The sequence below is a fragment of the Piliocolobus tephrosceles genome, chromosome 17, assembly GCF_002776525.5.
Source record: "Piliocolobus tephrosceles isolate RC106 chromosome 17, ASM277652v3, whole genome shotgun sequence".
Lineage (NCBI taxonomy): Eukaryota > Metazoa > Chordata > Mammalia > Primates > Cercopithecidae > Piliocolobus > Piliocolobus tephrosceles.
The window spans coordinates 73,193,520-73,206,477 of NC_045450.1; the positions used below are offsets into that span (position 1 = coordinate 73,193,520).

General features: G+C 61.9%; 1 protein-coding gene across 1 annotated transcript in view; it reads left to right on the forward strand.

Moving 5' to 3' along the window:
* Window positions 1-12,958, forward strand: part of ZFPM1 (zinc finger protein, FOG family member 1) — a 74,479-nt gene that overhangs the window by 47,865 nt on the left and 13,656 nt on the right. The window contains exon 4 of the mRNA XM_023228945.1: window positions 9,564-9,697. Coding sequence (XP_023084713.1) covers window positions 9,564-9,697 — 134 coding nt within the window. The remainder of the gene's footprint in view (window positions 1-9,563; window positions 9,698-12,958) is intronic.

Genomic DNA, 12,958 nt, shown 5'->3' on the forward strand with positions numbered 1-12,958 from the left:
CATGGAGGGTCACGGGCCCCCCTGTGCACCATGGGGCTCTGCCTGCCAGTCCAGCTGCCCCAGAGGGGGCCAAGGTGGTGGTGTCTGAGACCACAGCCCCCAGGAGAGCACCATGGAAGGGGTTCAGACAGGCAAGACCTGGCTCCGAGCTGCCCTCGAGGCCTCTGAAAGGGCAGTTCTGGGCCTGAGCACTGCCCCACTGCCCCCCGTAGGGTCAGGTCCTTGCCCCTTCCCTTAGAGACACCCCTCCCCAAGACAATCCACTGGGCTTGCAGGTACGAGGGCCCCCAGGTACCTGCAGGGGAGTTCGGCCCCACCCTGCCTTCCTTGCTATTCCCAGGCGGTCCCAGCTCTGCCATTAGCTGGGGCCAGGGTTCAGCCCGATAAAGATGGGCTGTTGTTCTGTGTCAAAAAATCAATAATCGCAGCGATGTTCCAGGCGATAGGAAGAGAAGTTCACAGGCACCAGCTGGTGGGTGGGCGGGGCAGAGCCGGGGGCTGCGGCACCTGGGGCCGGCCCTTCCTGCCGCTCCCTCACCCGGTGGCTGACGCAGCTGCTCCACAGTGGACGCCAGGCCCAGGCTGGGCCAAGCCAAGCCGTGGCCCTTGTGCCTGCTGCTCCTTACTGCCCGTTTGTAGCCCAGAGCCGGCCAGGGCCTTGGCGAGGCGGCCAGTCCCTCCCCAGGGTGCGCTGGCTGGGTCTTCTCCCAGGAAGGGGTGCCATCCTCCTCCAAACACAGGCACCCCGGTGTTCCAGTGCCTTCGGGACACAGCCGTCAAAAGCCGGCCCTGAGGGGCTGACAGTCTAGCAGGAAGACAGAGTTAATGAAGTCAAGACCTCTGGCCCTTGGTGCCCCCAGGAGGTGGTGACACTCTGGAGACAGGGAGGAGGTGGGAGGGGCTGGCATCACCCTCCGCACACATGGCTTCCTGGGGTCCTGGCACCGTGCCATGTGGGCTGGCCCTGAGGCAGCACCGTGCCTGGCACCTACCATTCCCTGGAGCCAGCACCCCCTGCTGTCAGCTCCCAGGAACGATGCCCATGGCACCTGTCTGCTGATCCCACCCAGGCCTCCTGCGATGTGGGCCCTGAGCACAACTTGGCAAGGAGACCACCATGCTGGGTGGGCGGGCGCTCGGAGGGTGGGCACACAGGGTACGAGGCCCACCTCTAGCAGAGAGAGAGCCTCGGCAGGTGCAGCTGCTGGCAGGGCCTCCACGGGGCTTTCCGGCCACGGGCCTCACCCCAAAGGCAGGCACCCCCCACAGCCCCAGCCCCCCGAAGCCCTCCACCATGAGTGCAGGGTCCAAGGGAAACATCTCAGGAAGGCAGGTTCTGGCGTTCGAAGCCCTTTGTTAACCTCTGGCCTGGGGTGAGAAGAAAACCCTTGTGAAGGAGGCCTGGGGCTCTGGGCCAACCCCACCCTGGGCTCTCCACTGGCCTCCAGGGTGCTCTGAGGTTTGTGGCCCAGCAGAGGCCGGGCACCATGGTCAGGAGGTCAACGGGCCATGCCAGGCAGAAAGCAGAGGAGACCAGGGCAGGAGGCAGGGAGGCCACAGCGGGGGTGGGGAGACTAGGGCAGGGGTGGGGGCACCAGGGCAGGAGGACCAGGGTAGAGGAGCTGGAAGCTTCCCAGGAGGTGGTGGGCCTGGGGTCTCCCAGGGCGGGGTGCTGGGAAGCCTTGAGCAGGCCCCTCCTCTGTTTCCCCTCAGTGAAATGGACCTGGGTCTTGTGCTGGGGCTTGGCCCCACTGCTGGGCACACAATAACACAGAATCATCCAGAAATGACTGAATGGGGGCTGGCCAAGAGGCTGCCCCAGAGTGGGCGCGCAGGGCAGGCTGTGCACTGAGTGTGCGTCCACAAGGCGTCAGCCGTCACTGGGTGTACACGGGGCACAGGTCTGAGGAGCAGAGCGTTATCCCCAGCATGGCCGGAGGGCCCAGACGTCTGTGACATCTGGTTTTTCAGCAGCAAAGCTGATCCATTTTTCTACCCAACCTGGGCATGCAGCTCCCAGGCTCCTCTGTTGCCTCTCCCAGACTCAGCCCTGCTGCAAGGACCTGGACCCTCTGAGGGGCGCTGGGGGGACCCAGGGAGAGGCAGGGCGGGAACCCTCATCAGGCCCCCAAGAGCCGGGCTAATCTGCAGAGCCCTGAGTGGCTCTGCCTCCGAGCTTTGGTGCATCCACTGATCCCATCACCCGCGTCTCATCCGCCTGCGGCTCTGTCTCTGTCTCGTCCGGCGGCTCCGTCTCCCTTCTCGCTAGCCCATGTCACGTTCCTTCCATCTCGGCTGTCCCGAGCGCCACAGCCAGGGCCACCACCACGAGTGAGGGCTGTGGTCCTGCTGACCTTTCCAGGTGGCCTTCTGCCCACTCTGCTCGGTGGCTCCTGTCTGTGAACGGGGAATGGACTTCACAGAGGGCCACTGCCCAGTGGGTGGGACTCACGGCAGGTGGGGGTATGGCCTGGGCTGCAGTCATGGGTTTGCGATCAGAAGGACCTGGGCTCGACTCTCTCATGCCACTTGCTGGCTGTGTAACCTCCCACGTGGCCCCCAGCTTCTCGGGCCTTGCTTTTCACAGACAAGAACAGGAGAAACAGCCCCCATCATCCCCCGAGCTCTTGGCCTCGTCCCCTCAGCACCGTGTCCCAGCCTCCAGAGCTCAGAGATGGGGAGCTGAGGCCTGCCCAGAGGTGCCATGGCCATCAGTGACCCAGCCAGGGCTGGAGTCAAGCCTGGGACCCTTTGTGTTTCTTGACTTGGCATTCAGGTGTGGCTTGATCCAGGGAACACACTGACTGACTGGTACCGCATAGATCTGGTCTCCTGGTCCCAGACCTGGGCTGCCTGGGTGTGTCAGCCTTCTCCATGCCCTGGCAGGATGGCTGAATGGGGTACGGCTCAGAGGACGATGCCCAGCCACTGTCCAAAGGGTGGGTTGGGTCTTATGGGTTCTACAGGCCTGGGAACACCAGCCCCCATGGGAGATGCCATCTAGCTCTGGCAGATGTGGGCCTTGGGGAGAAGTGGCAGCCCTGCGGGGCCCACATGGCTGTGGGAAAGGCCCCCTGCAGATAGCCAGCTGCCCACAGTGCACCTTGACTTTGCCCGTGCACCCAGGCATTCGGACGCTCACAAGGGACCCTTGTGAGGCCCCTCTGCAGATGGGCCAGCCCCACAGCCCGCCTGGGAGGACACCCTTGCCCAGCCCATCCTCGGGGGCCTCCAGCAGCCACTCCCTCCTCTGGGCCTTGGTTGCCCCATCTGTAAGCAGAAACCTAAAAAGGGGGCCACAGTAAGGGGCCCAGTGGGTCGAGGATGTGTCAAGAAGTTGCTGGTGGGCCAGGCATGGTAGCTCACACCTATAAGCCCAGTACTTTGGGAGGCTGAGGTGGGCAGATCATTTGAGGTCAGGAGTTCAAGACAAGCCTGGCCAACATGGCGAAACGCCTTCTTTACTAAAAATACAAAAATTAGCCGGGTGTGGTGGCATGCACCTGTACTCCCAGCTACTCAGGAGGCTGAGATGAGAGAATCGCTTGAACCTGGGAGGCGGAGGCTGCAGTGAGCCAAGATCGCACCACTGCACTCCAGGCTGGGTGACAGAGCAAGACTCTGTCTCAAAAAAAAAAAAAAGAAAAAGGAAAGGAAAGAAGTTGTTGGACCCCCAGCCTTGTCCCCCATCCATTTCTCACCAGGCCCGCGTTTGTTCCCAGCCAGATCTTGGGAGGATCACATATGAGGGAGGCCATGATATCCACAAAGGACCACACTTTCCACTGCCCAAGAGGCTTCTGTGGCCACAGAGAAGGCCACAGAGTCCAACCACAGGCCTTCGGCCCCACGTGGGCTTCCCTGGTCTCTCCTTGGCACAGGCCCATCCCAACGCTCACTCAGAACCTCGCCCAGACGTGGCCTTTGGTGCCCGCCATGGCCGTGGTTGGTGAATCCTGGGAACCAGGGCTCTGCCTCCTGTAGGCGGCTGCAGCACACAGGGCCAGGGCCTGCCACTGAGGCTGCAGAGGGGACACAGACCCTGCGTGGAGGTCACAGGGCGGGGGAGGAGCTGCTTAGCCTCCACTCCCCTTCTGTCACCTGTCTCTTGTCCTGGGGCCTCAGCTGCCACCCAGATCACGGGCTTTTCCATCCAGGAGGGTCTGACTTTGGAGCTGGTGACCGTGGGCAGGTCCCCTCGCCCCTGTTAAATGGGCTCCTCAGGGTTGGCCTGCATGGGAGCCAAACGCGTGACCAGCAAGCGAATCTGAACACGGCGCGTCGTGGTGGACAGAGGGGCCGGCTTGCCCCGCCCCGCGCAGTTGACCCCCGGCCACCCCCCTGGCCTGCCTCCAGTGTGACCTTGGGGAGCCGCTCGCCCCTCTGGCCTCGGTTTCTGTGTCTGCGCAGGATGTGTTGTCAGGACCCACATGGTCTGTGCACCAGCCTCACCTGCTGACCCACAGAGACTTCCGGAACTCCGCCAGCCTGGGGTCGTCCTTCCCTCCCCCTGCTCCTTTTTCTTTCCTTTTTTGTGACTTTTATCAAAAGCAAACAGCATGATCCCTGAGACAGGGCCGCTCCCGACAAAGCCGGGCCCAGCTGGCCTGCGGGAGCCACAGGGCAGGGCTGGGCGGAGCGATGGGGTTGATTAGATAAGTGGGTGCTGGGGTGACCCCACGGTGGGCACCAACCACAGAGCCCACCATCGAGGGTGGCTGGACTTTGCGCTCCAGAGGCTACCAGCCATTAGGCACAAACAGAAGCTGGCCCCTGGAAGGCGGGAAGGCCAGCTGTGTGCAGGAGGGGCCCCAGTTCCCGGGCGTCCGCAGACCCACAGGGTGACGCCTTCACCTGCCTCCTCAAGTCAGAGCTGCGAGCCAGCCTGCCGGGGCCGTGGTTCAGGTGGAGAAACAGGCCTGGGGAGGCGGGTGGCTGAGCAGAGTCGGTTCAGGAGGCAGATGATCCTGGGTGGAGCCCTGGATCCTCTGCCAGAGAGCAGCTTTGGGGTCTGGTCTCAGGAGCAACTGCCCTCCCTGCTGTGTGACCCCCAGCTGGTTGCTGGAGTCTCTGGGCCTGCGGGATGGGAGCAGATGCTCCTCCACAGGCTTGCTGCCACACGTGCGTCAGCAGGGGGCGGCAGTGCCTGTGCTGGGCATGTTGGCCACGTTGTTGAGGGAGGCCACAGGGCCCTCTAGGGCCTCTAGGGCAGAGCCAGAGCCCAGGGGTGGAGGCCAAATCCCAGGGGCAGCCCCGGGCTGGGCCCCAGGCCTTAGGATGCCCACCTGGTGCAGCTTCTCGGCCCATCCGGGCAGCTGGGAGAGAGAACAGTGCTGGCTGCACCGGCAGACACACCCCTACCCTCATGGCACGAGCCCAGGGGAACGTCATGGGGGCAACCCCTTCTCCGTATGGGTAAACTGAGACTCAGAGCACACACAACCACTGGCAAGCTGGGCAGAGGCAGGATTGGCCCCAGGCCTGTGGATTCCAGACCCCAGCTCTCCCTCCCCAGGCACCCCCAAAAGGCCCTGGACCCTGGCCAGACCCACCGGGCTCCCCTCAGCCAGGCTCCCCACTCTGTGGGGTTGGCCCAGCCAGCAGCGCTGAGCTCTGCCTGGTCCTCGGCCCCCCACTGCTTCCACCCCCGCGGAGCGTCACCGGAGGGAGGGTTTTAAGACCCATGTGGACGTTTCAATCGTATAAATATGCAATGGCTGGAACTTCTCATTTGGTTCCTCGCAGATGCTTGGGGTGAAATTGAATCCCAGCACGGCGTGTTTGTTCTGGAGATGGCGTGTGCAGTCCTGTTTGTCTGAATAAATTAATCCTTGTCCCAGTGCTGTGCCTATAGTGGCAGCCCCACGCCCCCTGTGGGGCTCACCTATGCGGCTTTGGGCCCGCCCCCTCCTCAGGAGACCCGTCTAGAGATGGGGAAACTGAGGCCAGAGCTGGAAGTGTCAGCCACAGGGCCACCAGCCGCTCCCTCCCACCTCAGCTCAGAAGAGCCCTGGGGCTCTGGTTCTAACCCACCCACCCGCTGCCTACCCTTGGGCCAGAGACAGAACCTCTTGGATCTGTCTCCCCCACGTATGTTGGGAGGAGTAACTTCAGCGCAGCTGGGAAGATTCCCCGCAAGTCCTGCTGGGCCCAGCTAAGGCTCGGTCCATGGGGCAGGCACTCATGTTGGGTCCGTGGGGATTTGGGAGCCGCAGCTGGCGTCCCCATTCTTCATCTGCAGAGACGACCTGGCTGGAGCTGGCATCTCTGCTGGGCTCACCCCAGTTGCTCTGGAGCTGGGGAAGAGGAAGCAGAGAGACTGGTCACAGGAGGCTGGCAGGGAGGGACACCTCCCCCTGGAAGCCCACCCTGACTGGCCTGCCCTCAGAGCTGTTGGTGCCATGGGGGTGTCTGACCACTGCCTGTGTTTTCTGGGAGCCCCAAAGCCAAGACTGTGGCTTGCCTGTTGCTGCCTCAGGTTCCCCACAGGGTTTTGTGGCAGGACAAGCACAGAGCTCACCATGGGTTCTGGTCCCACCTCCAGCCAGAGCTCCCAGTGTGACTTGGGCACTCCTCAGCCTCGCTGGGCCCTGGGCTTCCTGGTGGTGGCGTTGGGTGCTGGCCATCTCCATGGGTGCCACTGTCTGGATCCCCCAGCCATTTTACAGACCATTTAAAAAAACATCTGCCTGTGTCTTCCCGCCCATTCCCACCCAGCCCAGCATCCCCTGGCCCCCAGTCTCAGGCCTCTCACCGTCACTCAGGGACATTCCCATCCATCCTCAGCCTTGAGTCAGGTTCTCAGGAGGCAACTCCATCTGCCAGGAGTAGGCGCCTCACCCACCCGCACTTTCCAGTGCGGTTTTATTTCTGGTTGGGAGAGGGTCTCTGCGGGAACAGGGGCTGGAAATAGGTTACATGAGCAGATGAGTGTTGAGAACCACCACAGCCTCCATGTTCAGTTGCACAGGTTGTATGCTGCACAAGGGCACCTGGGGTGAGCTGGGGCTAAGATCACTCATGCTCCCCTTACCAATCCAGGCACCTTCGTGGCCCTGCATCCACCCCCAAGAGGCACCTTTCCCATGCACAGCCCCTTGGAGACGCAACCTGAACCCTGGTCCAGGGAGATGGGCTATCGTGGTGACCATCGCCCTGGTCCCCAGCCCCACACCCCTCCGATCCCTGGACTCCCTGGAGGCCCCTCGCCCAGCCCCCGGCCATCCCCGAGTGGCGGGTTCTGCCGCTGGGCGAGTGGAACGGCCACCTTTATCGGAGCCAGCCCTCTCTGGCGGTGCGTGATACCCCGAAGGGGCGGCCGCCACGGGAAATGCCAGCCACGCTCTTATCTGGGAGGCTCGGCCGGCTGGCCCTGGAGCTCCGATTAGGGAGCAGGACCGTTTGCCTGTGGGTGCAGTGTGGACCGGGTAGGGTGGGCACCAGTGCTGCCCTCCCCCTTCCCCATGACGGCAGGGGGCAAGCGAGAGCCCAGGGCCACCAGGACAGGGACCTCGACACCCTTGAGGTGTGACATGTGGCAGGTGTGGACACTGCAGGCCCAAGCTCCTCCTACTCCTGGAAAGGTGGGCACCAGCTCCAGGTGCACGGCAGTGTCTCAGGAACAGCAGGGGCTCCCAGTGGGGGCTCCGTGCCCAGCAGGCCCAGGGACTGTGGTCAGGAATGTTCTGGAACCTGAGGGGAAGGCATGCAACCCCTTCCCTCTCTGAAAGGAAGTCATAGCACTCATGGGTCCAGACGTGCCCTCAGGGGCTTCTCAGACAAGGGTCCTCTGCCCCCCACCCCGCCCTGCCCCGCCAGAACAGAAGCCCGCACGCAGGGCCCCACCCACAAAGCTCTGAGTGTTTCTAAAGGTCCGGATGGGATTCCACATGCTTCCCTGTGGCCCCAGCCCTGACTGAGGGGTGACACACAGGCTCACTTGATGGTAGCACTCAGGACCCACCAGAGACCGGACAGACAGAGGGATGGATGAGTACACACTCGGAGCTCCCCCTTGGGGAGTCTCTTCTCTCCCATGTCCACCCCTGAGGCCTGACCAGGTGGGGGCCAGAGACGCAGGTGCAGCCGGGACATGAGGGGCCAGGCCCCCCACCGCTGTCACATACAGGGTGCCCCTGGAGCCAGGCCTAGGGCTTTGGATCCCAGTGCCCTGCTGCTAGCCGCATAGCCTCTAGGGGCCTCGATGTCCTCGTCTGTACAGGGGGACACCCCATAGGGTCGTGTGGTGCTGCCTGGCCCGTGTGAATGGGATGCTGGCACCCAGCTCACACTGGTCACCCTCTTGGTGCCAAGCCCTGCAGGGGCAGGGGAGGAGGGAGGCCGGTGGTCAGAGCCCTGGGCCGGGACCCAGGCATTCTGGGTGGGCTGGCAGCCATGAAGCTGAGACGGCAGAGCCGCTCCTGCTGCCCCCAGTCCACTCGTCCCCTCCTGGGGGCTGATAAAGGGACACAGGCCTCCTCGGCCTCTCAGTCCTGGTTCGCTGCCATCTTATCTGCCCTGGGGAAGACAAAGACCCAGTTAAAACGTTTTAGCAGGGCCTCCCGGCGTATTTACATGTTATCTCTGCCATTAGGCAAGCAGCTATCTGATCATCAGGCCCATTAAGGCCACAGCCTGCCCAATCGGGGCTCCAGGAAGTGGGGCCGCCACAGCACTGTGGCCAGGGGACCAGGCTAGGCCACGTGAGGCCTCCGTGGGCCCAGGCAGCCCTGGCCACGGGAGAGGTAGAGGTGACCTGGCCTTCCTGGGCAGAGGGTGTACGGCCTGGAAGGAGCCACGTCCCTGTTGTCCACCGAGGAGGCTGAGACTCCAGGAGGCGGGTGAGGGCCAGGTGTGTGTGTGTCCTGGGCTGCGTGCTAAGTTGAGACGGCGGACGTGTGTCCTCTCACAGTCTGGAGGCTCCGAGTCCCAAGTCCAAGTGTCGGCAGGGCCAGCCTCCTTCCAGAGGCTCCCTCCTGGCACTCTCAGCTTCTGGGGGCTTCAGGTGACCCTCATGGCTGCCTCCCATCTCCACCTCCGTCTTCTCATGGTCTTTTCTGTCTCCTTTTCTGTGTCTCTTAGAAAGATACTTGTCATTGGTTTTAGGACCCACCTGATAATCCCATTGATCTCAAGAGCCTTAATCTAATTACATTTGCAAAGACCCTTTTTCTAAATATGAGCATGTTCGTAGACTGCAGGCTGGTGTATCTTTTGGGGGCCACTTGTCAGCCATGACACAAATTCACACCAGCTTTGCACCATGCAGCTGGGCTCTGTGGGCCCTGTCTAACCTGCAGCCCTTGCCCTGGAGAACGACCATCGCAGGGCTCACAACCCAGCCGCAGGCATCCTCCCGGCTGCGTCGCTATACCCCACAGTGCCCTAGAGATCATGCTGCAGGGCTGCCCAGGCCCCTGGGACCCAGCACCTGCCGGCCCCTGCCACTCAGCCCAGGCCCCCAGGACTGCCACGCTCCACTGCCCCTTGGGCCGACCCTGGCGGGAGGTGGGCTGGAGAGGCTCAGACTGGGCACGCCTCATGCCTGCGATGTCTCTCTGCAGACGAGCTGGAGCCGGTGGTGCAGGATGGGCAGAGGCGTGTACGGGCCCGACTCAGCCTCGCCATGGGCCTGTCCTGGGGCCCGTTCCACGGAAGTGTCCAGACTGGAGCCTCGTCCCCCGGGCAGGTGGAGCCGGTAAGCAGCCCCCACCCCCGCCCCTGCCCGCCCACCCGGTACAGGGCAACAGTGACCCAGGGGACAGGCCCAGCTTAGACGCCAGGCCAGGAGCTCTGGCCACTTTGTGTGGAGCCTGTGGGAAGATTTGGGCCTGAGACACTGGGACCTGGAGGGCGGGGAGGGACGCACTGCCTGGGGCCCACGGAGGGCTTCCTGTAGGAGGTGATATTGGGCCTTTGGTGCCTCAGGGAGGATTTCCTGGACGAGCGGTTCTTTAAGCAGGACCTTGCCAGATGACTGGGCATTGGGGCAGGGGAGAAGAGCATTCAAGGGGAGGAAGGAGCAAAGCAGTGGCCCAGGCCTTGGGGGTACTGGGACGGTCAGGACGCTGCAGCAGAGGGCGAGAGGGTAGTTCTGCGTCTGTCCCCGCAGACCCTTCTGACAATAGGCGTGGCCGTCAGGCCCGTGGTCTCCGTGGCCTTGGCACGAGTGCTCACCTCCTTGGTGATAGCCCCTGCCTGGCAGAGCCTTCCAAGGCAGCCCCTTGCCGCTAGACACGAATGCCTGTGTGGTTTGTCTTGGATGCACTTCTGGGGCCACCTCCAACTTATGACAAGTCAGTACGGTTTCCTCCGAAGAGGGTATAACAGTTTCTTTTAAAACACATCTCAGCTAAGAAAGGGCACTGATGTATAGAAACCTGTGAGTACGCGTGGGGGCACGTCATGGGCGGCATAGGGTCTGGGGCCTCCTGGGTCGTTCATACAGCCTTTTGCCGCTGAGCGGGCAGATGCGTGTCCCAGGCCGCTCAGGGATTCCTTGGGAAGCTGGCCCAGGACAGAGGGCGTCCCCCTTCTCTAGGCCCTGGAGTCTCCTGCCTTTATGCCATTTCCTTGCAGGCAGGCCCCTGCCCGCTGTGAGCCTCCACTGCCTCAGCCTTTGGGACCTTGGGTGAGACACAGGGGCGCCTAAAGCTTCCTTTTACGTCTGAGCCTGCAGACCCTGAGAAGGCGCATGGGCAGGGCGGCAAGCTTGTCTGTGAAGCAGGGAAGCCCATGGCACCCCTGCCTGCCAGGGCAGCTGGGCAGGTCACGTGAGATGTTCAGGAGTGGTGTTTGACACGGGGCACAGCTCGGTGGGCGCCGCGGCCAGCAGCCCTGCAGGAGGGTCGGCTCCCTGGCCCCGTGGCCTAGAGCAGGGAGGCGGAAGAATATTAGTGGAAGTTCAGTGGTGGTCAGTTTTCTCCATGGAAGGAGCCACATTTCAGCTGCACCACAGGAAGGAAGCCACGGTGTTTAGGGCTGGCTCTGTGGGGCGTGAGCTCCCCATCACTGTACGTGTGCAAGTGGCAGTTGATCCTTCCGGAGTGCTGGGATGTGGGGATGTTGGCAGGCATTTATGGTTGCCAGGAGGAATGAATGGATGGGCTGGGAGCTCCGTGGCTCTCATCTCTGAACTCTCAAAGTGTCAAGAAAACCCATAGGTAGAGACCAGGGGTAAGGCCGTAGGAGCTGAGATTAGAGGGCTCTGTGAGTTCCAGACACACCACAGGCCCATCCTCACTTCCTCGTCCCTGTATCCTACGAGGTGGGTCCTGCCACTCCATTTGACAGATGAGAAAACTGAGGCTCCAAGACATTAAGTGAATTGCCCAAGTACCCAGGATCAAACAGCAGAGGGAGAACTAGAACCCACATCTGCCCATCCCCAGAGACCCTCGCAGACTCCTTAATGACAGGGCTGAGGGGCTGGCACCGGCCCGGAAGTCATCCCCACGGGCTGCCCTTTGCCCTGGCTGCAGTCACCCCTCCCTGCCCGCCTGCTTCCGCATTTAGTCCTGCTCTGGCCTGGGGCACAGGCCATCCTGGGGAGACGGGCGCAGGGTTAGAAACCCTCCCAAGTGGGGAGATAACGTCTGGGGGCACAAGGGGAGCGCAGGCCAGAGCAGCTGCTGAGGCTCTGCGGGGAGCGCGGGGAGGAAGGAGCCCCCGCTCCACTCTTCCCTCCTCTGCTTTATCTCCTGCAGAATTAAATCCTTGATTAACCCTTATCTCCCCAGCGAGGCGCTATCTCCGCCTTGGCGCCGAGTGTCCAGACACACCGTACAAGATGATTGATTTCTTCGAGATACGCACGCCTTTCCGATACTTCATTTATTGTCTAAATAGTTTTGCGTTCCAGCGGGCCCCCGTGGCTCTTGGCTGATAGGTCCCAGCTCTCTCCCCGACCCCTCCCTGAGGAGGACGTCGCCTCCTGCCCCGGATCGCCCCAGCTGCTGCCGGCTTTTCTTCTCTCTTTGTAGAAGAAGGGGGAGGGGTGCAGATGCGATGCTGTGACCCTCCCCGCAGCCTCCACAGGCCTGGGGCTCGCTCACAGGCAGGGGCGAATGGGGCCAGGGTGGCTTCCCCCTCAGTCCTCCACCTCTGGACAGTGGGGGGTGAGCACCCAGGGAGGAAACTGAGTGCCCGAGTCCCCAGCCGAGTCAGGAGTGTGGACTCTGGCACCGACTTGCTGTGTGACCTGGGGCAGGTCGCTTCCCTGATGTAGCAACTGCTCCCACCTCTGCCACACCCGGGGTTGCAGGAAGGGACCCGAGGGGCCCAGCCAGCTTCAGAATTTATAGTCATACAGAAACACTCATGGTGGAGGGGTAGGTGGACAGATGGATGGGTAGATGGATGGATGGATGGATGGATGTGTGGCTGGAGGGGTGGGTGGATGAGTGGGTGGATGTACAGATGGATGAGTGGGTGGGTGGGTGGATGGATGGATGGGTGGGGGGTAATGGGTGGATGATGGGTGGATGGGTGGATGCGTGGATAGATGGATGAGTGAGTGGATGGATGGATGAATGGATAGGTGGGTGGATGGATGAGTGGGAGAGTAGGTGAAGGTGGAGTGGGTAGATGGATGAATGGATAGATTAATGGATGGATAGATGGATAGGTGGATGGATAGATGAGTGGATGGATGGGTGGGTAGATGGATGGTGGATAAGTGGATGGATGGGAGGATAACCAGGTGGATGACTGGATAGATGTATGGGTGGATGGATGAGTGGGTGGGTGGATAGATGGATGGATTAATGAATGGGTGGGTGGCTGAGAGGATGGATGGATGGATGGATGGATGGATGGATGGATGGATGGATAGATGGATAGATGATGGCTGGATGGGTGGATGCATGGTTAGATGGATGGGTGGGTGGATGGGTGGGTACATGGGTAGATGGACAGAAGTGTAGGTAGATGGATTGATGGCTGGGTGGATGGATAGATG